This window comes from Arabidopsis thaliana (genome assembly GCF_000001735.4).
Source record: "Arabidopsis thaliana chromosome 1 sequence".
NCBI lineage: Eukaryota > Viridiplantae > Streptophyta > Magnoliopsida > Brassicales > Brassicaceae > Arabidopsis > Arabidopsis thaliana.
The window spans coordinates 17693973-17719537 of record NC_003070.9 but is presented as its reverse complement, the minus strand read 5'-3'; the positions used below and the strand labels follow the sequence as shown (position 1 = coordinate 17719537).

The following is a 25565-nucleotide window of genomic DNA, read 5'->3' as shown; positions in this document are numbered from 1 at the left end:
ATGAGTATATTTTTTGATAATTTTTACAATACAGTATTTTTCATTACATATACATAAATATTTTTTGGTGTATTTCTTTACATATGAATTAGAAGTCTAGAACTTATAAAAGTAATTCAAATGTTGACAAGAAAATAATAATAAATCAAGTGTGCATTAAGGTAACTTTGTAATCAATTTCAAATATTTAGTGTACATAATTGAGATTAGAAATTCAAGTATTCATTCATATAAATGATTTATTTACTTATCTATATTTTTGGTCAATTAAGGAAATATTAAAATATTTGTGATTAAAAAGAGAAAAAGGGTTCTAAGAGAGCCTCTCCTCTTTACATTTGCCGGCTCTGTTCATCTCTACAAGGAGCCAAGTCTCTCTTTCTCTCTAAAACAACAATGGCGATGGCGAGTTTAGCTAGGAGGAAGGCGTATTTTCTCACCAGAAACTTATCAAACTCTCCCACTGACGCTCTCAGATTCTCCTTTTCCCTCTCCCGTGGCTTCGCCTCATCAGGATCTGATGAAAACGACGTCGTCATCATCGGCGGCGGTCCCGGTGGTTACGTAGCCGCGATCAAAGCCTCTCAGCTTGGTCTCAAAACCACTTGTATCGAGAAACGCGGCGCTCTCGGTGGTACTTGTCTCAACGTCGGTTGCATTCCTTCCAAGGTCAAATTTCGAATCATCTCTCGTTTCTTCAATCAATTTGTTGATCATAGTTGACGATTTTGATCTGTTCCTTTTGTGGATGATTCTTTTGAGAGTTAATTACTGTCTTTTGTGATGATTATCATTTGCTTAAGCACAGTTATTCCATAATTACTAAATTCTTGGTTGTGTTTATTGATGTATTAGGCTCTGCTTCACTCTTCACATATGTACCATGAGGCGAAGCATTCCTTCGCTAACCATGGTATTAAGGTCTCTTCTGTTGAGGTAGATCTTCCTGCTATGTTGGCTCAGAAAGATAATGCGGTTAAGAACCTCACTCGTGGTATTGAGGGTTTGTTCAAGAAAAATAAGGTGACTTATGTCAAAGGATATGGTAAGTTTATTTCCCCAAATGAAGTCTCGGTGGAGACTATTGATGGAGGAAACACTATTGTGAAAGGTAAACATATCATTGTTGCTACTGGCTCGGATGTTAAGTCCTTGCCTGGTATTACGATTGATGAAAAGAAGATTGTTTCGTCGACTGGAGCGTTGTCTCTATCGGAAGTTCCGAAGAAATTGATTGTTATTGGTGCGGGGTATATTGGGCTTGAGATGGGTTCTGTTTGGGGTAGGCTTGGATCTGAGGTTACGGTTGTTGAGTTTGCTGGAGATATTGTTCCTTCGATGGATGGTGAAATTCGTAAGCAGTTTCAACGTTCTCTTGAGAAGCAGAAGATGAAGTTCATGCTCAAGACTAAAGTTGTTTCTGTGGATTCCTCCTCTGATGGTGTGAAGCTTACAGTGGAACCGGCAGAAGGAGGAGAGCAGTCTATTCTGGAAGCTGATGTGGTACTTGTCTCAGCGGGAAGAACACCGTTCACTTCTGGACTTGATCTGGAGAAAATCGGAGTGGAAACTGACAAAGCCGGGAGGATTCTGGTGAATGATAGATTCTTGAGTAATGTCCCAGGCGTGTATGCTATTGGAGATGTGATTCCAGGACCAATGCTTGCTCACAAAGCCGAAGAAGACGGTGTTGCTTGTGTGGAGTTCATAGCAGGCAAACACGGTCATGTTGATTATGACAAGGTTCCTGGTGTTGTTTACACTCATCCTGAGGTTGCTTCGGTTGGTAAAACCGAAGAACAGCTGAAGAAAGAAGGTGTGAGTTACCGGGTTGGGAAATTCCCGTTTATGGCGAATAGCAGAGCTAAGGCTATTGATAATGCAGAAGGATTGGTTAAGATTCTGGCCGATAAGGAGACTGATAAGATCTTGGGCGTTCACATTATGGCGCCAAACGCTGGAGAGCTGATTCATGAGGCTGTTCTTGCGATTAACTACGATGCATCAAGTGAAGACATTGCTCGAGTCTGCCATGCTCATCCCACTATGAGCGAGGCTCTTAAGGAAGCTGCCATGGCCACCTATGACAAGCCTATTCACATCTAAAAGGGAACAAGGTATGTCACACTTTGGTCTGATTTGGTTTTGTTCGGTTTTGGTTTAGATTTTTGATTTGCGGTTTTGATTTCTTATGTATCTAATCACATCCCACACTAGGAAGACCTTAAAGGAGTGAGCCACCTATGACAAGCCAAATCGATATCTTAACCTGGTTGGATTTTGGTTCGGTTTTCTGTGGTTTAGCCTTCAATTTGTCCTTTATACTGTGTTTTTATTCGTTAATGTTCAGATACGTGTTAAGCCTGATCTTTAATAAAATATTCAACATTCACTCAACACTTTTTATTGCTTCCGGCTTGCTTTCTAGTTTTTGGTTTACACTAAACCCAAAAATTGATTAGTCAGTTCATACGTTAATAATTAGGGGATATACATTATGCATTCACTAAGAGACCAAAATTAATTCAATTAGCTCCATGATTAGATAAGTACATACAATTTGATGTTATCATCTAATGATAACTGTATACTATATTTGCAATTCTTCTAACAATGGTAAAAACTTTTTTCATCGTTCATGTCAACTTCTATTCTTGATTCTGTTTTTGACTAATGCGTTGTACGTAAATTACTCTAATATAAATACTCATTGCTTTGAATATTATTTTCTACCACAAACTTGGAAAAACTAAAATTACTAGAGAAAACAAGAATGGCTGCGAATCTAAGGAACAATGCGTTCTTGTCTTCTCTCATGTTTCTTCTCTTGATCGGTTCATCATACGCAATCACAAGTTCAGAAATGAGCACAATCTGTGACAAAACCTTAAATCCATCTTTCTGTCTTAAGTTCCTCAATACGAAATTCGCATCGCCTAATCTTCAAGCCTTGGCAAAAACCACACTTGATTCTACACAAGCGAGAGCTACACAAACGTTAAAGAAACTCCAATCTATTATCGATGGAGGAGTCGACCCTCGATCTAAGTTAGCTTACAGGTCATGCGTAGATGAATACGAGAGCGCGATTGGAAACCTCGAGGAAGCTTTTGAGCATTTAGCTTCAGGAGATGGTATGGGGATGAACATGAAAGTTTCTGCTGCATTGGATGGAGCTGATACATGTTTAGATGATGTGAAGAGATTGAGATCAGTAGATTCTTCGGTTGTGAATAACAGTAAAACAATTAAGAATCTTTGTGGTATTGCTCTTGTTATCTCTAACATGTTACCACGTAATTAATTTGAAAATCTTCATCATGTGTTTGCTCTGATTAATTGTAATTGTTTGCAAGAAGACAAACTAAATTAATATACTTCTATTATAATGAAGCTTTAGTTTGATAATATCCAACGTAACCCATGCCAATACAAAAAGGCTTCAAAAAATGTAATGATTGATAATTAAGTAATTTTGTTTTTGTAGTATTGTATGAAATATTGTTTAAATCTTTCAATTTGTAATGTAATTTTTTATGAGATTTAAAAACCTTAATTTGGGAAAAGTTAACTAGATATATAAACTGATCTTAGTTTTCGATGTGCAAGAAGTAGATAACTAATTATTTTATTTGTAATCAAGTCTAATCCGTGATCATTGTTGTTTCAAACTGTTTTTTTTTTTTTTAATCATATATCGTTTGTTTTCTTATTATAATTTTTTTATTTGTAGATTCCAATAATTCTAATGTATTGGTAGAATTATATTGTAGTAAATATGTCCCAAAAGAATATAATTCATCATATTTTTCTGAATCTTTCATCGCAAGTCGCATAGTAACTACCAAAAATGTTTTCCAACATGAAGTTTGGCAGTAAGATTAGTGCCATCATCAGGCCTAAACTTTGTTTGCGTAAAATAATTATTCAAAATATGATTGGTCGGATCAAAAGAGAAGTCTTGGTATATTGGTCTTCTACAAGTGCAGTATTGATGGCTACCAAGATAATTTATATTCGGTCATGAAGAAATGCAATCATTCATATGCTATTCTACTCGTGCGATTGTGGTAAAATTGGCGGTTGGAAACAAAGTGCTGTTGGCCCAGTGGTAAATTTTAAAGGTGGAGGTGTTGGGTTCGAGGCACGTTGAGAGAAATCTCTTGTTCAAAAGAGATGAATTTAACCTTGTGTAAATCCCGCCTCTAAAAGATATAGGGTTTTTGAATCTAAACTTCTAGATATTCAAAAAAAAAAAAAAATATTGGCGGTTGGAGTGAAATGTAAAATGAGCCTTCAAACTTGCATTGATAGAAAACGGATCGATAGACATGGATTTTAGAGCAACTGCACTCGAAATATTGTAAGACGTCTAGGCGAAATTTGGAATTTTGTAAAATTTGGCTAATTAAAACTTGCCAACTTGCAAAAAACTTATATCATTTTACGGTTTATCAATCAGATTCTATGTTGTGATGTCAATGATATTGTAAATTATTGAGTAACTAATAGTGGAGGATTACGCACACTTCAAAATATCGCATGAAACATGATAAATTTGCGTTGACTAACTACTAATGACTTCAGTCTGTTATACAATTGTACGGAATTTTGAAAGTTTGCCATCACTGTCACCAGCCTCATCACCATCACCATCACCACTTCATATCTCATCTTGTTTTCTCGTCATCTATTCTTACCAAAATTCAGAAGCTCTCTTTTTCTTCTCTCTTTCTATAACATATGAGAGAACAAAATCAGTAGCTCACAATCTCTCACTCGCACGTCCATCCACAAACTGAAATAACTATGAATGAGTATTTAGACATCCCATCTCTCAAAATCAGTGCTATATTCTGAAACAACCGACCCATTTTTTTAAAAAAAAATATAATTAAATATTCCCATAAATATCTAATTAAACCAACCAATAACATAATAATTAAACCGCAAGTCAGAAATACTATTTTATGAATAAATAAATAAATAATTCGATCAACAAAACCAAGAATAACTGACAATCCTAACCGGGTTCCAATAACAAAAAACACCAAACATAAAACAAACGAGTTCCTAGATCATCCTCTCTTCCTTGTCATGATTCCACAATCACACTTTATCTTTACCTGCATCAACAACACAATGAGATGCGTAAGTATTATCATAAATACTTAGTGAGGCGATCCTCACATCTACGAGCTATACACACAAGCAAATAAAAATGTATAATCACGAATACAATACAAACAAACCAGTCATTGAACAATTCACCCAAAACACATTCACCACACCTACATATCATCACTCAAAACAAATCACACAACCCAATCGCTCAGATAAACTCATGGTCACGCACTCACCTTAACAAATTGATTCTAATAGCAATTAAACCCAGGAGAGACTCTCCTGGCGTCTGAAACAGTTCAGAAACGTCCTACACCAAGTCCACAACCAAAAGCAACCTTGAAGCAAACTGGACAGGAAAAACCAGAAACAAGCAGTCTCAAAGACAAAACCCTAAAATACAAACTAACCGTTAACTATTCAATCGTTACGGTGAAATCCTAGCCGCAGACGTCACAAAGTTGCCCACAAAATCTCGTGCCGATCGGAAAACAGACGAGACCACGATCTCAGTTTCAATCTCCGCTGATCCTAATTCGCGTCTGAGAAAATGTGTCTCACGAAACTGCGAATAACTCAACCAATTTTAATCCAAATCCAATTCTGTAAACTGGAGAATAACGATAAAGGACTTGGGAATAACTATACCAACTTTTGTTACCTTTTACCACGATTTGATATGACGAAACTGATTTCTCCCAAACCCTAACGATTCTGCTCCTTCTCCTTTTCTCTTTTTTTCTTCTTTATAAAACGAAAAGTGGCTAACTAAAGCCCTAATTTCGAGTTTCCTTATTTTATAGGCACACTCTAGGGTTTCCAATTAACCCAACCAATTAAACCGGATGATTTAAAAACAAATCCTAACCGATTTTCCGGTTCACGGGCGTTACATATTCTTAAATATTTTATCCAAACTCGTAAGTTTTGCAAAATACCCTATTTCTTGTACCCAGATAAAGAAAATGGCTCTCAATTTCTTTCTCTATTTTAATTTATAATTAAAATTAAAAATCTTGCCATTTGATAAAATAGACGTGCGGAAGAAGTCGAAACTGCAAACAAAATGGTTATGATGAGATGTCGTGACAATGATGGTTTGTGTGGTGGTCAGAAGCAAGTACAAAAAGATACTTACAAGATTGCGAGTCTCGACTTATGAACGGCATGATATTGAGCATGATGGTCGATTGATGGCCTCTAAAAGTTTCAATCGCCTCATTTGGACAACTTGACCGAACATCGACAGTTCATGGTATATGAAATCCATTATGTTCTTTGAGATTTTAGTCGCGAATTTCTTGAGAATTTGCCAATCACAAACATGTAAATTTCAAATTTATTTTATTCGAAAATAAATTTGAAATATTTTGTTTTGCTTTGTAACAGTAACATCTAAAAATTTAGTTTGGGTTATTTCTTTTGAGGAAAAATATAAATTTTAGTTGATTTGACCAATGTCTAGAATTGGAGTCGTTAAGTTCACTATACGTTATATCGGTGGCAGAGATGTTTTGATCAATGTAAATATCTAAAATTTCTTGAGAATTTGCCAATAACAAACATGTAAATTTCAAATTTATTTTAGATTTGAAAATAAATTCGAAATATTTTGTTTTGCTTTGTAACAGTAACATCTAAAATTTTAGTTTGGGTTATGTCTTTTGAGAAAAAAAATTATATTTTTAATTGATTTGATCAATATCTAAAATTGGAGTCATTAAGTTCACTATACATTATCTTGGTGGTAGAGATGTTTGGAATTGAAGGCGAAAGAGGTGGTATTGATAGAATTGAAAATGACAGCGTTGATAGAATTGATGGAGATGGTGCTAAAAAAGCGAGCACGGTAGTGAGAAGCGAGCATAAGACGACAATGATGATGGAGTTTTCAGCAGTAAGGGAAAGCAAGGGTAAAAACATCATTTGTCCCTCTCCGGAAATGCCAAATTTTGTAAAGACGGAAAGAAATACTCTTTTCAAAGATTGAGTCCAAAGTATGAGTAAAAGCTTTATTTGTACTTTCCAAGAATGCCCAATTTTATAAGGTGTGAAGATTAAAAAAGAGCTCACAAAAGGCCCAAACCAACAATAATCCCATTACTTTGCATATAACTTATTTTTTATAAAAATATATGCAGACTTTAAATGACATCTTTAATTTTTAAAATTAACTACCATATAGATTAGCCAAAAATAGAACAATATAAAAAAAATATTTGACATAATCTTATTAATTTGCATCATCTTATATTGAGAAGAAAAAATTCTATAAATCTACTAATTGAACCTATATAACTCTATCTCTCACACAAGAATTCCATCATTTGGGATTCTCTTCTTGAAACTAAAGATATATAAAATGGTTAGATACCCAAAAGACAACCTTTCTTTTTCTCTTCTAAAAGTGTTTGTTCTTCTTGTTTTATTTACAGTTATACAATTAAGCCTCGCAGTTACACAAAGTGAAGTCCATACTATTTGCTCATCTCCAACATCAAATCCTTTATTTTGCTACAAGTTTTTCAAGTTAGATCCTAAAATTGGAAAACTTGATCTTCCTGGCGTTGCCAAATGTTTGATTCATTATGCTCAACAAAATGCCTTAGATACACATAATCAGTTACAATTACTTGCTAATAGCACGACTGATAACCGTACCAAAGAATCTTACATCTCATGCTCAAAGTATTACGACAAGGCTCTTTACTCTTTTGATGAGGCCCTAAAAGATTTAAAGGTCAATAATCCTGATTATTTAAATATTGAGATTACAGCTGCTCGGCAAAATGCAAATGATTGCAAAACTTTGGATCTGAAAGATGTCTTCAAACCTGATCCAAAACTCATTATGAAGATAGATTTTCTTGAGAATGTATGTGGAATTCTTTTATCCATTTCTGATATATTACCAAAGTATTAGTAGAGATTGGAAACCAATAATATATTACCAACTACAGACCTAAAATATGTTTTATCGTTCTGTCGTGATATAATAATCTAAAATTAAATTAAATAGTGCATACTAAAATGATTGCTGAATTTTGATGTTAATTGGATATTTGATTAGCGGTTTGTTTTGCAGCTTGCATTACATGAACACAATGTTATTGACTCTCTATATATAGCATAATGACATTGACGTAACCACCATATCGTTAAAAAAAAAACGGTTTCATTTGGGTTGCTGCATAATTCCCCCTATACTAGTTGCATTTTTAGCTTTCATCCACGTATTTGTTGGGTCTAAAAGCCATCAAAAAACCTTATAACTACGTCTCCAATAAAACAACATGATTTTTCCAAGATATATATTAGGCATTTTTTCCAAAACAAACCGCACCAAATCTTACGGGTTGAAACTGGTCGTTAAGGTCTCATGAGGAACTATATTGGTATTTGATGTGTTTAAATTCTCTCAACTTTAAACTTTTTTAGTCTCCTCCGTTCATAGCTTGGTTCTCTGTGTTCTATCTTTCGATTGTAGCAACAGTCTTATCGAGAGCGATCGATTCTTATTTGAGTTTGATGTTCTCATCACTTCCACCATCGTCACCCATATACAAACTCCACCTACCATGCTTCTTCATCGCCACATCATTCCAACACCTGCAAATTTAAAAAACTTTGGGTTTGGGTAGGAGTGTCAAAATGGGTAACCCAACTCAACTCAACTCATAATCAAATGAGTTTAGGGTTAAATGAGTTATGGGTTGACCCAACTCATTTTGTTAAATGGGTTGGATCAACCCATAACTCATTTAATTTAATGGGTGAAATTGTTAAATGGGTTAACCCAATTAAATAATAATTTAATTAATTATTATTATAAAACAATAATAAATAATTATCATTATTAATAATTATTAATTCATTATTATCAAACTTAAAATATTTACAGATTCTACCGTTTACGGATTTACGTTTTTGGCGGGAAAATTACGGATTACATTGTTGGCGGGAAAATCACGGGTTTACGTTTTTGGCGAAAAAATTACAAGTTTACGTTTTTGGTGGAAAAATCACGGGTTTACGTTTTTGGCGGGAAAATCACGGGTTTTCGTTTTTGGCGGGAAAATCACGGGTTTTCGTTTTTGGCGGGAAAATAACGGGTTTACGTTTTTGGCGGGAAAATCACGGATTTTCGTTTTTGGCGGGAAAATCACGGGTTTTCGTTTTTGGCGGCAAAATCACGGGTTTTCGTTTTTGGCGGGAAAATTACATGTTTTTCGTTTTTGGCAGGAAAATCACGGGTTTACGTTTTTGGCGGGAAAATCACGGGTATTCGTTTTTGGCGGGAAAATTACATGTTTTTCGTTTTTGGCGGGAAAATCACGGGCTTACGTTTTTGGCGGGAAAATCACGGGTTTTTGTTTTTGGTGGGAAAATCATGGGGTTTCGTTTTTGGCGTGAAAATCACGGGTTTACGTTTTTTTCAGAAAAATCACGGATTTACGTTTTTGGCGGGAAAATCACGGGTTTATGTTTGTTGGTGGAAAAATTACGAGTTTACTTTTTCTCAATTCATCGCTTGTATATTTAAGAAATTTGGAAAAATATTAATTTTATTAGATTGGTTTAGATGTGTTGGTTAAACTTAAATTAGCATTGGTTTAGAGATTTTAGTTGGTTTAATTCAATTTTACAAATTTTGATGGGTTAATTAGGTAAATCATTGAAACCATTAACCATTACAATCCAACTCATTTACTCATCAAACCAATTGACCCGATAACTCATTTGACCCATCAACTCATTTGAGTCAAAAATTTTCAACTCATTAAGGTTCATGGGTTGAGTTGAGTTGAGTTGACCCATGAATTTTGACCCATTTTGACACTCCTAGATTTGGGTGTTAAAAATTTATTTATTACATTACAAAACTGGATATCTATTTAAATATATATATATAAAGTGCTAATTAAAAGATATATATTAAATGATCCGACATTATTGCTCTAGATTAAATAGAAACAAAATAAAATGCTTTGACATTGTAATGCAGTTGATGTTTCTTTTTTTTTGGCAACATAATTATGTTGTTATTGATTTAACGACCATGGAAAAATAATCACCTTATTGTCAAAAAAGAAATTACCTTACTATAGTACATAATTAAACAAGTTTGACCAAAAATCAATATGTTGATATTTACTTTCAAGTGTAGATATGGTTAAATGTGGTCCATATAAATCTCACAACAATTCTCATGTAACAAGAAACATAATCTTCATATTAAAATCATAAAATAAATTTGGTTGTTATGTAAAAACAATTATTTATTGGTTCTGTTAGTAATGCTTTTACTATAAAATTTCAGAAAGTAAGGTTAGTAATAATTCTTCATTCTGTTTTATGTTCTTTAAGTCGACTCCTAAAACTAAAAAACTTAATCTTCTTGGTGTAACAAAGTTTTTGATCAACTATGCGTCACGAAATTTCTTAAACATAAGCATGCAATTCAAATCACTCGTTAAAAGCACGACTGATCCTCATTCATAAAAAATTATACCGAATATTCAGAACTTTCTATTATTGCACTTACCAATTTTGATGCCGCCCTCAAAGCTTTGGCAACAAAGGACAATGTCACCTTAAATGTTAAGAGTCTCAGCAGCGATAACCGATGAAGACACATGTAAAGACGATTTGTCAAGTGTTATATCTAGTCCACAATTTTAAAAGAAGATTTCTAATATGAAAATCTGTCGGCCATAGTTTTGGTTATTTCTAAAATATTACCTAAACATAATAAAATATTATAAATCGATATATTGTTTTATGGATTAAAGAAAAAAAAAACAAATTTCCTTTTCATTATTTTGTCAAAACTGTATAACATGGCAAAAGGTATGGCAAAGAAAACTATCAAAAACGATAAAACCATGGCAAATACTCCACTAATAACATATCAATCATAGGTAATGCAATTTTGTTTTCTCTTTTTTTTTTAACTACGTATAATGGTGTTAAAACTTTTTTTGTTTTTTTTTTTTGGAAAACTTTTGACCTAGTGTAAAGTTTGGCAAAAATGGTTTGATCTAAAACTAGTTTCATCGAGATTTTACATTTTGTAGAACTCTGATTCGGCTTTAATGAGTTTATGGTTAGAGACATGGGTTAGGTTAAGCTTTACTCGATTTAGAGTTTTGAGGTTCGCTGCATCTTGCTTTCATGCTATCAAAGCATTTTTATATTGTTACATTCTCTTGAGTCTTTTTTTTGTTTTGTAATCCTTTTCTATTTCTAATTAAAAAAACTAAAATTTATAGCTAAAACCATTAAAAAAAAGTAACCAAGAGTTCCGAAACTAAAGAAAACCCAAAAAAGTTAGTAACTTCAAAAAATTTAACTAGTTTCTTTCATCAATCTGTATTTATATATGTTCTAACTTTTTTTATCAAAACCAAACCGAATCTAAACCGTAAGTCAAAATAAATTAAACCAAAATTGCATCAAATTGAAATCATGACTAAAAATTACTCCTTTTGTCCCTTTTTATTGATTTTCTAGAAACAATCACAGATTAAGTAAACATATTGATTTAATTTTTGTGATTTAATTTTTTAATAATTCTAAACTAATGATATTCAATTATTTGTCTTGAAGTTTAAAATTCATCAATAATAACTAATAAATAGTGCATAGAAACCTAAAAAATCAATCTTTTTGAAACAATTTTGTTTCTCTAAAAATCAATTAATAAAGAATAGGGGGAGTATTATTTTTGAAGTATACTTTAAAAAACACCTTTATTTTGATAAATATTAACAGAGAATGTCATTACTTATATTCATGTATTCAAATAACTTTACTATTAATTTTTATTATCCGTATAACCAAATCAATTGATTGTTTTTAACATTAACTATAAAATTTGAAATATACATATAATGTTCCAAAATTAGTAATACATATTAAAAGATTGTGTTAAGAATTAAAATAATGATTCGCAATCATCTTTGTTTGATTTTGTTTTCTATTTGTTTTGAATCATCATATAAAGTTAATAATAAACTATTTTCTACCTATATTCTGATTCAAAATTTTAGAATTAGACATATATATTACTTAAATAATAAAAAAGTGTGTTCAACGTCTCAATTTCACATGGGCTAAAATGTTTAGAAAATGATTAAGAGTCATGTTATAAATAAATCTAAATCTAAATAAACAAGAAGTTTAACTTAACAAGTATCTAAATTTAAAAGTTTGTATATGGTTTAATTCTGTTTTTAATTGAACTGTTTAATTTTACTGGATATAGTAAATTTTAAGCTTTGAAAGTTTTGAAATATTATAATTGATATATTTAAACTCAGTATAAAGTTTAAAATAAAATGAATATATATAAAAGTCTAAAATAACGCAGTACATGTTATATTTTGAGACTGGGTATATGAAAAATGAGTTTAAATCGACATTAAAAAAATTAAAAGTATCATTAACCGACATTATAATACGGTGAAATTCTCATTTTATTATTTGATTAACATCACTAATATTAAATATGTAGAATTACACTAATTTAGTTAAGATTATGTGAAAACAAAATTGTCCCGTGTTATATTGAGGGTTAAATTCTAGTTTGGTTTAATAAAAGGAAACCTGAATCAAAACTAAACAAAATTATATACTACAGAAAAAAGGGTTTGTTGCATCAACTAAATTATATCGATAAATAAATGATGTTAATTTAAATTACTTCTTCGGTTACTTTTACTTACTTGATAGCTTATCCAACTCTTAACTATAGCATGTGCTTAAGGAGAAACTAAGAACTCTTATACTATTACTTAGAAATTATTATTTTGCGAAAATTCCACTAATATCTTCGGGTAATAATTTATCTATTAACATGCCGATTTCAAATGCTTGGTATTTATTTATAATATATACAAAACAAAACAAAAAAAAATCTATAAAACCCACCCTGAAAACTCGATCACTTTATGTCCATTCCGAGAACTCTCTCCCTCATTAATTAAAATCTTTCTCAGAGCAATCTTCTCACAAGTTTCTAAGAATCTCAAAGCATGAATATAAGTAGAACAGAATTCGCAAACTGTAAAACCCTTATAAATCATAAAGAAGAAGTCGAAGAAGTCGAGAAAAAGATGGAAATAGAAATAAGGAGAGGTCCATGGACTGTGGAAGAAGACATGAAGCTCGTCAGTTACATTTCTCTTCACGGTGAAGGAAGATGGAACTCCCTCTCTCGTTCTGCTGGTAACTTCTTAAGCCTTTTGCATATATATATACAGAATATGTGATCATGCATGATATATAATATGTAATGCGTAAATCGATCGATTCAGATCAATTGAAGTCATCATAACAAATCCTTATATGCCCATATCATATCTCTAGAGTGATTGTTAAACTATCATTGATTTGAATGGTTAAAGTTTGGTATTGAAGGATTCTTTATATGTCAAACAAGTAGTCCGTTTTTGTTTTTTAAACATTTAGACTGAAACTTTTTTTTTTCTTATTAGAAATTCGTTTTGGATTTTGTGGATTTTAATATGATCATGTGAAGTTTAGTTTAGAGTTTATTTATAACTAACTGAAATTAAATGGAGTAGATATAAAAACTCGTCCACATCTTATCAATATGTTATTCAATTTCTATCACATCATATGTGAGTGATATACATATATGAATGTGATTTTTCGTAACTATGAGAATACTTTTCTTATGGCTGTGACTTCTCCATGTCGGCATAATTTAAATTCCTCTGTAGAATTGGTAAAGTAAGAAAGAACAAGTTGACATATTCATAGTTCATTATTATCATTAAAAGTGTACTTTCGTATGAAACAGTTTGGTCGGTCCAAATTTATTTATTTTTTCCTTTGGAGTTCTTTTCATATTAGCCTTTTGAGTGTGGAACTCAAACACCTTTCCCAACCATCCAATTCCATACAGCCTCATGGAATTGTTATCTTTATTGATTTGGGAAATTGTACTAGTGTCCATATACTATTGACTAGTGTACATTCCAGTTAATTCATGTTTTTATACTAATTGTATTTATATTGAAATCATTTACTATTGAGACAGGACTGAATAGAACGGGGAAAAGTTGCAGATTGCGGTGGCTAAATTATCTCCGGCCGGATATCCGCCGTGGAGACATATCCCTTCAAGAACAATTTATCATCCTTGAACTCCATTCTCGTTGGGGAAATCGGTATGAAACCTTTATTTATATCGACATAGACATAGTCATATTGTCGATACATTACTTAAAATAGAAAAAGGGACACATATCGTTGAAGAGAGCAAATTTGGAACGTCTCTATGAAATAAATAACTCGTTATTCAATATTGTATTAGTAGATAATTGACAAAATCAATTTGATGCGTATTTGAAATTTCTTGGTTGAATTGTGGTTACTATATGAAACTTGTATCATAGTTGAAATTAAGGTACACATCAACGTCTTTTTTTATCAGAGTAACACTAAAAAAACTGATTAATCTAGTACTACAATAGAACTTATAAATAATTAAACCCTCCGATTCATTATAAATAATATTTTTAGCAAGAGTCGGTTTTAACAAAAACAATTAATATACGTACAAAAAGTATATTAGAAATTTAATATATTTTTTGTATGTATAAATGATTCTAATAAAAAACGGAATGAGAGTTTAATTACGATGTTCTATAAAATTAATCGTGTTTTTAATAATGGAGTTAGTTTTGATATTTTTTCTATTGTGAAGGTGGTCAAAGATTGCTCAACATTTACCGGGAAGAACAGATAACGAGATAAAGAATTATTGGAGAACACGTGTTCAAAAGCATGCAAAACTTCTAAAATGTGACGTGAACAGCAAGCAATTCAAAGACACCATCAAACATCTCTGGATGCCTCGTCTCATCGAGAGAATCGCCGCCACTCAAAGTGTCCAATTTACCTCTAACCACTACTCGCCTGAGAACTCCAGCGTCGCCACCGCCACGTCATCAACGTCGTCGTCTGAGGCTGTGAGATCGAGTTTCTACGGTGGTGATCAGGTGGAATTTGGAACGTTGGATCATATGACAAATGGTGGTTATTGGTTCAACGGCGGAGATACGTTTGAAACTTTGTGTAGTTTTGACGAGCTCAACAAGTGGCTCATACAGTAGGCATTTCATGGGTTTATTAATGAATGTAATGTATAATAAACATAAACTAATCATTCAAAACAAAATTAAAGGTTTTCCGGGTTTTTTTCCATTTTTTTATTGGTTTAATTTTATTGTGATGTATGATTTTACAAAACAAAAAAAAAACTGCTTAATTAATAATATCAAAAACATATATATTGTTACACAGAAGCATGATTTAGATAAGACTATAAGAGCAAAGAAGAGAAAAACAACAACATGAGTTTAGCAAAAAGTTTATGTGGTTCCTGGTTCATTTAATAACTCCCATACGATCACTTATAATCTACCATATATGATCATCAATTAAGTTTTATAATATCACCGCATTATTAAAAACATTATGAGTATTTGATAACATATCCCAAAGAAATTCATTACATACTTATTTAACTAATGGGTTGAAATAGAGATTGATGCATGATGTGTATATGAAGTGAACATCAAATAATTATTTTACTCTAAATAAATTATTAATTTGGATTTGGCCCTCTCATCTAAACTCAGAGTTGAAGTGTTCATGAAATCTTGCATGCTCGAGACAATGAGACATATTGCTTAGAGCACTTAAAGATGGTATCAACTCTTAAAAATATGCAAGTAAAATTTCGTCGTCTCAAATATCATTTTTTAAAAATAAAAAAAAAACTTTAGTTACATACATGTTGAATTCTCTAAATCGGTTATGTAGTTTGTGGTGCTATTATTGTTTTGGAAATTTCTAGTTTGTAGGGCCTATATTTTCTTGTTTGGCTAACCAATAATATCGTTAGTTTCATTTAAAATCACATATTAATTTAGTTTGTATAATCATTAATAGTTTAACTAAAAGAAAAGGACGTGAATGATGTCTCCAATTCCTAATCATGATTAAGATACTATTAGTTACTCCAACTCATGTAACACTTTATCGAGATTATATACGTCCAGAGGGGACGAACCCAAATAAGTTACTCTAGTTAAACTTTTAAATAAATTATTTCTCAGTGTTTTTTTCCACTACGTCGAGTAAGGAGGATCACAGATTCACCCGAACCCTATTTTATAATCAAAGTATTAATTGTTTTATTTGTTAGAATATATTAAATTAATCATCGAACACGTCTATAGACTAAATGGAAACAATCCAAAAATATCAAACAATGCATGGTCGATTTTTATTCTAAACTTATCTTTTCAATATTCTCTTTATAAGAAAAAAGCAGAACAATAGTAATTGAATTGGAGTGAAAAAAGGAATGAATTGGCATTACAATTTTGTAAATGGAATACTGGCCTTTCACACACGAATATCTTTGCTTTGTTGGATTATAGAATCATTGATTTTGGCTTTGATAACTATATTATATATTGACGTTGATTGTTGTATGTTGATTGTTGAGAACAGATTGTTAATTTTAGATAATAATTTAGATATCTACGAGAAAAGATAAGGACACGTGTGAACATTTAACACGTGCGCTTGTTGCTTTTAGAAGGCCGGGAAAGAGAGAAGTGGCAATGGCGGCTGTAATGGGAATCCGAGAGAAGGTGGCGCATGAGAAGCAACCCGAAAGTGGTCCCAGTTCGACACATGTACGCTCCATCTGTCACGTGTCTTTTCTTTTTTATTTCTTTAGCATCCTCTAGAAAATAGGAGTATCTTTTTTTATAGTGGCTCTCGTTTCTTCGATTATTGGTTACTAACATCGATTTATCATTTATCCGGTTTCTGTTTTGGTAATTGACTGAAGTGGTGGACTTTGTCGATCCTCAAACTAAATTCATTTATATCGACTACTAACTAATTTGGTTTGCTACATCTGTTGTATATCTTTTCTGTGTCATTTTTTTAAGTGAAATTTAAGATTTTTACATACAAATTAAGAAAACATATCAATTTTTTGTCTAGTATTTTTCTTTATGTAAAACATAGCTAAGTAAAATAAATTCAACCAATAAAAAAACAGAATGCAAAATATAATGAGTAAAAAAAAATTGCATAGAAATTTATAATTATCACTTAACATGAAACAGAAGGAATCTTAAAACATTGCTTACAATGGTACCAAATGAATAAAAATTTACATCTTCTTCTTTTTTATTGCAAAGATAATCACTTCCTTATGTCATTATTATATGTATCCTCTCTATTTTCTTGTGTGCTTCTAGAGAGATTCCATAGGGAATGTTAGTGCAGAAAACAAGTATATGTTTTTTGGACTTTCATTTCAATAAAATTATTGCAGATAGATAAAGCGACAAAATTAAACACAAATAAAGTGATCACTCCATGATAGAGAACAATTTGATTTTGTATTAGTATAAACTTTTCTTCCTCATAATCCCTGTTTTAGGGACATAATTGCATCTTCGGGACCAACCATTGCGTTATAATCCACTAGGGCCTAGACTAATCGATCTCAAAACATTAGTAATAAAAATATCTAGAAAATAAAGTAACAAAACGAAAGTCTTTGCTTAGGAACTTGTTCTAATATAAAGTAGAAAAGGGAACCCTACATGCACTGATGCACGAGTTAATGGGGTTTTATGAAAATTAAAAGAAACTTAATCAATTAGTCTAATCTATAAAAGGTTACAAAGGTTAATTATGCAGTTAGAACTTTATAAAGAACTAAAGTTAGACAAATGTCAAAAGCTGTATGTAAATTATGATTAGAGTGTATGCAAAGCAACCTCAAGAAATAAACCATTCGTGGACATTGTCATGTTTACTTATTGACATTTTCAAAGTGTATTTCTGTCTTGACAAAGTTGAATTTACGCACTCACTCGCAAAATAGTAATAATGATTACTATAAAATCCATTTAGTCATTATATAGATAAAATGTAAAAGATTGGATCTCAAATATCTAAAAACGTTGCAAGCACATGAACTATATAAGATGGTTGATTGTACAACTGATTTTAAAAAGGAAAATTAAGATTATCCAAATTCAATAGGCCCAAAAGGCCGTTGTACCTAATAACAACCCAATACTAAACGACTAATAGTCTAATACATGATACATGTATGTACCCATGATAAATAATCAAGGAGATGGAGAAGAAGAAGATTTGAAATTCGAGTAAGAAAATATAAAGATGATTTTACAAGTAAAATGGTTATAGGTAAAACGGTTAACAGGTAATGTATATTCATCCTCATCCCTACTTTAACAGTTCAATAATTAAAAGAATCTTATACTTCATAATTGAATCGTTTTATCTAATATCACTTCCTTAATATAGTGGGGTATCACATTTCACCTCAACAAAGTTAAGGTAACACATTACAAAACTTTCAACTCCTAGTTCTAGGTACACAGATCTAACATGTCTACGTTTAGCTTAAACTTTTTTAAGGGAACATAGTTAGACGAAAACATTTCATAGATATTACTAAAAAGCTTTGCCATAAACCTGAATACTAGTCCTTACATGTACGAAACATGTCTAAACGGCTATCCTCAAGTCGTAGAGAGTACGCACGTTTCTTGTACTCGCCCCAAGTAAATGTTTGGTACAACCGTGGCTGATTCATCGTCATAACCATCGCCGAAAGAGGCCCAATCTTCGCCTGAAGCGGTGGTCCGGCAAAGTACGCCGTGGATAGCCGGCTTTCTTCTCCGTAGGTCAATGCTCTATGCCTTACACTTATAAATCTCCCGTTCGTCATCACCTTAAAATCCAAGAACCAATTAATATAAGGTCCACAACATTGATAAATGACAGAAAAAATGTTAAAGTAATATCTTGTGACCAAAAGAAAGATAAAAACATGTTTAATGTTTAGTTTAGGTTTGGCTTTTATGGTTTCTTGTTTGATGATTTTATAAATAAATGGTTATAGTTTAGTATATGTTCGATTTTTACGGTTTCTGATTTCGTTTAGGACTAACAATTTTTTTTTTAATTACGATCTTTAATCACCACAAATAAAAATGATGTAATAAAAAAAATGTAATCAAGAAAGAAAGAAAAAAGAAGACATTGACCTGTAACAAGTCTCCTACATTGACGCAGAAAGCTGAAGGGTCAGGGGAGACAGAAACCCACATGCCATCTGAATTGGACACTTGGAGCCCTCCTACACCGTTAGATCTAAGAACTGTTAAAATCTGAGGGTCGGTGTGTTCTCCGAAGCCAACTCTTGTCAGTGACACAGATTGGTCAGAAAGATTGGCTTCACCAAAGAATTGATCGGACGGTGGATAATGATTCACTCTCAGAACGGAGTCACTATCGACGGAGCTGATTAACCTACTGAAACTGTGAGGTGGGACATGAAGTCCCTCAGCCGTCAGATCTAAGATCTCACGAGCCAACTGCTTAACTGCTTCTATGTAACAATTCACTGCCGAGCTGTCAAACATATACGTCACACATCAGCACGAGATTCATTTATTTTTGGTTACTTATAGAAATATACGAAATATATCCACGTAACCTTAATATTTCTACTTTCAGAAAGAAGTTGGGTTTTTTTCTATCAAAGAAAAAAAAAGATAGACAAAAATGAATCATTATTGAGCCATTATTGAGTTAAGTACAAAAAAAAACTGTTGAAACATTAGTACGAACAATTATACAACTTCGTAAGAGTTAGTATATTTGAGAACAAAGACTAGCAGATTGTAGTATATATAAGTTTTTCTAAAAGCTCAAATATAAAATAGTACATGTCATGTATCATGTAGATTAGTAGATACACAATTCTTATCCATACACTGTTATTGAGAGAGACTATTACATTTTTTTAGTTTACTACATGTCTGGTACGTTTGGTTTCTCCAGACTCTAGTATTGTTTAAAAGCTTCCAAAATAAATGAAAAACAAGCCTATATCTATTTAAATACATAAAAGGTGAACTGTTTGTATTTAGTATCAATAATTAATGCTTCCATGAGCTATAACTGTCTCCTTTTACATAAATGTAGACCTACAAGTTAACACTTAATTAAATTATATATACTGTTATGCTGACATATTAGCATGCATTAAAAAATAATTAACATAAACATGCACTTTGCCTACATATAATAATCATGTGCATTTATCACATTAATATTTTTGAAGTTTGGTAGATATATAGTATAAGCTTTTGAACGTATCCAAGCTATACATGCAGTTGTATATTTTACATGCAACTATATATAAACTATTTCAATATAATTTCATTAAAATATTAATAATGATTAGGTTAAAATGAGACCAAACCCGAACCGTATATATCTAGAAATACAGTTACTATACGTCTACCTGAAGGAGAGCTGAGAGCGAAAGGCAGGGTCGTTAGTGTGAAACAGCAAATACTCGACCTCACCAGAGTCACCGTTGAGTCCAATGTCTCTAAAACCATACCGGAAAGGCTGGTTAACTGGTCGGACAGATTTCTTCTCGTGAGCCGGTTTAGCAAAGAAGTTTATAGACTCTTGCTCCATTCTTGAGATGGTGGTTTGGTCAACGCCATGGTTGATGACTTTGAAGAAGCCGAGACTCTCGCAGGCTTTGACTATCTGCATCGACACTTGTGATCTCTCCTGCGACATGTCTATTATTGGTATGTCTTGATCTACGGCCACGATTTTCTGGGACCCTTTCACCATTTTTAGAGAAAGGGAGAGAGGGATTTTATGAGAGAAGATGATAAGGAAGAAATTTTCAACATTAGTGTATGTATGTGTGGCTATATTTATATACACACTGCACACAAGAGAGAGAATTGTTGGCAAATTAAAATTGGTTATCACGTGCATGTATTAGGCACCAACGGGTATTCGGGTAATACTATGTTTGGTGGAGTACTCTTATAAATTTATAAGGACTAAAGGTAGATAATTAACGAAAAAGAGTATTGCATGATGCTTTGTTACGATTAAAGTTTTCTAAACGCATCAGAATTAAGACTTCAATTAGCTTTTTGGTTTTTCCTTTTTCACTGAAATTTTGCTTTCTTCTTTTCTTACACAAATCATTTTAACTGATGATGAATTTTTTAGCAATACAACTACGACCACTTTACAGAATAAAATTAAGAAGTTACTAACTGATAGAATTTCATCTTCTTCTTTTTTTGTGAATTTTTTTTATCTATTGTTAAGATGAATTTGTTAAAATCCTTTATACTTTCAAGTGTAGGTACATATATATTAAACATAAATAGTCAAAATGCGTGTTCTCTATGTATTATCTCATATGTAAATGCTTAATATGAACCCATCATTCAACATCTAACTCAAAACTCAATTTCGTGTTAGATCATTGCACCTAATATTATTTTTTGTCACCCCATCATGTAATATACTTCCCCTACTTTTAGGTAAGAATGCATAGTACTATTCTTCCAAATATTCGTCGTAAACCTCTTTCACATATATTAATTTGTATTCCTCGGGATATTCAGCTGATCAAAGACTTCTGGCTAAAGTAGAACCCGCAAATTCCCAATTTGCAAAAGAAGTTTGACCTCTTTATACTATTCAACATCCACAATACAATTTTATTGTTTTCTTTTTGGAATCTTGCTTTCCTCTAGTTGAATAAAATAAAAGATAATATATGTGAGATAGTATTATAATAACCGACCGGCCGATATAATATTCTAGATAATTCCCAACAAAATACTTGAATGATTTACAACTAAAAAAAAGTAGATATTGGCGGAGATATATTGTGACGAGTTTATTCGCTTATGATAATTTTTTATTCCGTGGGTTTCTTGAAACTGCAAAGAGATGGTTACTCTTTCAATAAACCAGAATTCTTTTAAAAGAAAGTCAAATCTTTATTAGATAAAAATAACATGGGTTTGAATTTGGTCGGGTCAAGTTTAATGGAACCAGTGGTACATTCATATATATGGAACATGGTTTTCTATATATATATACAAATTTATTGACCACCAACTGCCGCATTTTATATTTATACATTTGTTCTGCTTTGTAGCCAGACTTTTATGGTTAGCTTCATTGACTCGAATTTATATTAGTTTAAAAATATAGTCCATTTATTCGTGTTCGAATGTATGTAGTGGGTTTAACGATGAGATCGGCGGGGATTTAATGTGATCAGTATGTGGTAAACGCATTTAGAATACTAAATGATACTTATAAAAAATGACTGAAAATAAAAGAAAGAAAGAACAACAATATAAACGGATTTTAGATTCTGCAATAATCTATCCAATAATCCAACCTGTATCTAATCATTCAATGCCCGAGTTCTAATTCTCTGCAAAACTTTATCCAATTATCCGACTTATTTTTCTTACCATTAAATGTACAAGTTTCAAATTCTATGAATGTATGTATATTGAATGTGTTGTAACTTGCAAGTCATTGGACTGTGTCAGTTGATTCATATAGCATATAAATAGTCTCTTTACCATTATTAATTTGTAAGGTTAATAGAAATAAATTATTGGGGTTTCTAGAAAATTTATTCGAATTTCTAAAATATAAGAAATAACTATAATTACTAATTTGGAGCACCTAAAATTCCATACTAAAAATAGAAAATGCTTATAAACAAAGAATGAAACATGAGAGTCTAAATCTGTAGGAGGTTAGGTGTTGAAATCACAATTACACTTCACTTTCTCCCTACAATAATTCGAATTACTACTCTCAGGTCAAATCCACAAATTTATTTACAAAAGAACATAGACACGTGACACGTGGCAGTTGCACATGGAGTTGCAATAGTTTATTTGTAGTAAAAATGAGATTTTGACTAGTCAAAGAAACTGAATAGTTGAGTGTATCATAACTGTAAACAACAACGACTCTACGGTTTAAAAGAAGGTGCATATAAGTATACAACTCTAAAACAAATTAAAGACTATTGGTAACTCGTTTTATCAAAACGGGCACAAATTGTTCCGCAATTTGAAAGAAGGTAATTGAAAATAAGGTGGTTAAAACGAGGTAGGGTCTCGATAGAATAAATTAAGCTGGCGGTTGAAATAGTATTTACTTTAGCCACAATATACATTTTTTTTTAATACAATTAGATAGCCACAATATACAATTAGATAGCATAAGTTACAATAATTGGTGATGGATCTCTTTAATGTACAGTTTATATAAATATTGCCCACCTACCTAAAAGCTATACATATTAAGATTTAATATTGAAGATATTAACATGTTTAAAAAAAAAATGAAAAAGTTACTTTTCTACATATAGTAATTCACAACGAAGGTGGTGGGTTAAAAAACTAAATGAAAAAAAAAAACAGCGTCGAACAAGAAATATTAATAAAAACACAATTGGGATTATATGTCGAGTTTGTCCAAGAGCAAACTACGAGTCGACTGCATCAAATTTAAAAGATGCGAGGAAGTTTAGTCATACGAGAGGATATATAGTTTTTTTTGTTTTTTTTGATAATTTAGGGTAAATCTCCGAATTTATGGAGGAGTTCAAGATTAATCCCTCGGGAGAGGGTATCCCATGGGTAGGATTCTCACCGGGTTTTCAAATGGGCCTTAAGCAGTAGGCCTATACCCATGTGGCCAAAGGGATGTTGCTAAGCAATTCTGCGTTTGGGGAGAGTCGATCCCTGACCTAGACCAACAGGGCCACTCTTCCACCAGACTAGAACCACTAGCCCACCACCTCTGGTTAAGAGAGAATATATAGTTGGGAACCGTTTCTTAAATTACTAGAAATATCCCCGTCGAAGTATAAGCCGTTGATAACTTCTTCCTCAGTTCCTTGCGTTCTTTAAAAATGTTAAGCGGATGAAATCTTATCAAATATGTCTTTGAAAATTTGAGTGAGATGGGCCATCGCCAGAGTCGTTCCGACATTTTTCATATGTGAGATGTCCAATGTAAAAAAAAACATATACACATCTTTTGTCGTGTTTAGGGTTTTTTTTTATTAAACAAAAAAAATCAACTACGAAAATCATATTGTTTTAACAACGTAACGTACTTAATTAACGGTGTTTAATAAAAGCCCACATGCAAAAAAAACAAACAATCTTGCTTTTGTATAAGAAAGGGAATATATACATGATCAATAGCAAAGGCTTAACAAAAAAAAAAAAAAAAAAGGCTTAACATTTTTTTGGTCATTTTTGGTCAAAAAATGGTTCTTAAATTTAGATGTCCTAAATCCATAGTTTCACTAGTTTATCATGTTAACCGAGCCTGACCATCATATCCAACCATTCTAGAATAAGATGGGATCCCATAATACTGCAAGGTATTTGTGCTCATACTGTGAAGTGTGAACAATTATATGCAATCAAAGTGGTAATGCTCACTTTTAATATTCCATCCTCGTATGTCAGAGAAGTAATTTGCGTTCCAAGAACTTTTTACTTTGTAATTGTCATATGTAGAGGCTCCAAAAAAGGGCTTCACATTTCAAACAACTCTATAGTACTATGAAATTCAAAACATAATTTAATATGTGTTACTGTAAAAATCTAAACAAAAACGGAGTCGAAGTTTACTAAGCCCTAATTGATTTGTGCTACAATAATATATATTTACATAGTGATAAACAGGCCCAAACCAGCCCAATTTAAGATCAATCGACCCAACCGAAGTCCATGTGAAATGCCGAAATTGGTTTCGTGCATTCTAATTTTACAAAAATAAAATAAAAGTATGAACAAAGAAGAATTGCATGTACAGATATAACCGGCCAATGCATTTATAATGAAACACGCAAAGAAACCCAAATTTGCTTTACGAGAGATCCTTGGCATCAGATAAAGATTGTTTAACTGTTCGAAAAACTTGGGAAAAGATTTATATCAATATGAATTTTAACTTTTAGATTGGTTTTTTTTTTATTTAAAACATTTATCAAATATATTTGCGAAGATTTATTTTCTTGCAGATCTAATTTAACTCATCCAATATCCTTTTATTGTTCTACCTAACCCTTATCAAATAAACTCAAGAAGACAAAAACACTTCTCCGTTCATTTCTCATAATCAGGAGATGTGTCCTAAAAAATAACCACTCAAATTTCTCGATATTTCAAGCAATATAAATATTTGAATCTATTAAAAAGCAAAAGTATGATTTTTTTATAACAATTATCATTTGATTTTCAACAATTAATAAATACTATTTAAAAAAAACAATTAATAGGTACTAAAAACAAAGAATAAGCAACCTAACCCTTATCAAATAAACTCAAAAAGACAAGAAGACTTTTCCGTTCACTTCGCGTAATCCTAAGATGTGTCCTAAGAATAGTAACTGAAAGCGTCAAATATCCACATGGAACTCATCTACCAGTGAAAAAGCCACGTGGCACTAT

General features: G+C 32.0%; 5 protein-coding genes and 2 long non-coding RNA genes across 11 annotated transcripts; 5 read left to right on the top strand and 2 right to left on the bottom strand.

Annotated features, from left to right (window-relative positions):
* Positions 1-37: 37 nt before the first annotated feature.
* mtLPD1 (mitochondrial lipoamide dehydrogenase 1) lies at positions 38-2645 on the top strand (the record flags this gene model as incomplete). Of its 5 annotated transcripts, NM_001333291.1 has the most annotated exons (4): positions 38-161; positions 273-669; positions 856-2117; positions 2218-2450. In NM_001333291.1, the coding sequence occupies 2 exons, from the start codon at positions 397-399 to the stop codon at positions 2104-2106; spliced, it is 1524 nt and encodes a 507-aa protein (NP_001322047.1). In that variant the 3' UTR covers positions 2107-2117; positions 2218-2450. The 5 variants fall into 5 exon arrangements, with proteins under 5 accessions (NP_001322047.1, NP_001322049.1, NP_175237.1 ...); NM_001333290.1 differs by having other exon boundaries at positions 856-2450; NM_103699.5 differs by having other exon boundaries at positions 39-669; positions 2218-2645.
* An 84-nt stretch (positions 2646-2729) lies between these two features.
* On the top strand, positions 2730-3487 carry PMEI1 (pectin methylesterase inhibitor 1). Its single transcript, NM_103698.3, has one exon. The coding sequence runs from the start codon at positions 2774-2776 to the stop codon at positions 3302-3304; it is 531 nt and encodes a 176-aa protein (NP_175236.1). The 5' UTR covers positions 2730-2773; the 3' UTR covers positions 3305-3487.
* A 3390-nt stretch (positions 3488-6877) lies between these two features.
* On the top strand, positions 6878-8047 carry AT1G48010 (Plant invertase/pectin methylesterase inhibitor superfamily protein; the record flags this gene model as incomplete). The annotated part of the gene is made up of 2 exons (NM_103697.1): positions 6878-7021; positions 7655-8047. The coding sequence occupies 2 exons, from the start codon at positions 6878-6880 to the stop codon at positions 8045-8047; spliced, it is 537 nt and encodes a 178-aa protein (NP_175235.1).
* Positions 8048-13077: 5030 nt separating this feature from the next.
* Positions 13078-15406, top strand: MYB112 (myb domain protein 112). The gene is made up of 3 exons (NM_103696.3): positions 13078-13353; positions 14192-14321; positions 14861-15406. Exons 1-3 carry the CDS (start codon positions 13161-13163, stop codon positions 15267-15269), a joined length of 732 nt encoding a protein of 243 aa, NP_564519.1. The 5' UTR covers positions 13078-13160; the 3' UTR covers positions 15270-15406.
* Positions 15407-18496: 3090 nt separating this feature from the next.
* Positions 18497-20940, bottom strand: GA2OX4 (gibberellin 2-oxidase 4). Its single transcript, NM_103695.2, has 3 exons — positions 20537-20940; positions 19272-19638; positions 18497-18955 (listed from the first exon to the last, which is right to left on the bottom strand). The coding sequence occupies exons 1-3, from the start codon at positions 20881-20883 to the stop codon at positions 18704-18706; spliced, it is 966 nt and encodes a 321-aa protein (NP_175233.1). The 5' UTR covers positions 20884-20940; the 3' UTR covers positions 18497-18703.
* Positions 20941-23462: 2522 nt separating this feature from the next.
* AT1G07457 lies at positions 23463-24249 on the bottom strand. Its single transcript, NR_139249.1, has one exon. It is a non-coding gene; the product is annotated as an other RNA (long non-coding RNA).
* AT1G07463 lies at positions 23689-24118 on the top strand. The gene has a single exon (NR_139250.1). It is a non-coding gene; the product is annotated as an other RNA (long non-coding RNA).
* Positions 24250-25565: the final 1316 nt, after the last annotated feature.

Bases quoted from the DNA above. Each gene is read 5' to 3' on its own strand.
- PMEI1 (NM_103698.3), top strand. From the start codon at position 2,774: ATGGCTGCGAATCTAAGGAACAATGCGTTCTTGTCTTCTCTCATGTTT.
- MYB112 (NM_103696.3), top strand. From the start codon at position 13,161: ATGAATATAAGTAGAACAGAATTCGCAAACTGTAAAACCCTTATAAAT. The intron at 13,354-14,191 runs GTAACTTCTTAA...CTATTGAGACAG, and splicing joins CTCCCTCTCTCGTTCTGCTG to GACTGAATAGAACGGGGAAA. The intron at 14,322-14,860 runs GTATGAAACCTT...TCTATTGTGAAG, and splicing joins CATTCTCGTTGGGGAAATCG to GTGGTCAAAGATTGCTCAAC.
- GA2OX4 (NM_103695.2), bottom strand. From the start codon at position 20,883: ATGGTGAAAGGGTCCCAGAAAATCGTGGCCGTAGATCAAGACATACCA. The intron at 19,639-20,536 runs GTAGACGTATAG...TATGTTTGACAG, and splicing joins CGCTCTCAGCTCTCCTTCAG to CTCGGCAGTGAATTGTTACA. The intron at 18,956-19,271 runs GTCAATGTCTTC...TTGGATTTTAAG, and splicing joins ATGTAGGAGACTTGTTACAG to GTGATGACGAACGGGAGATT.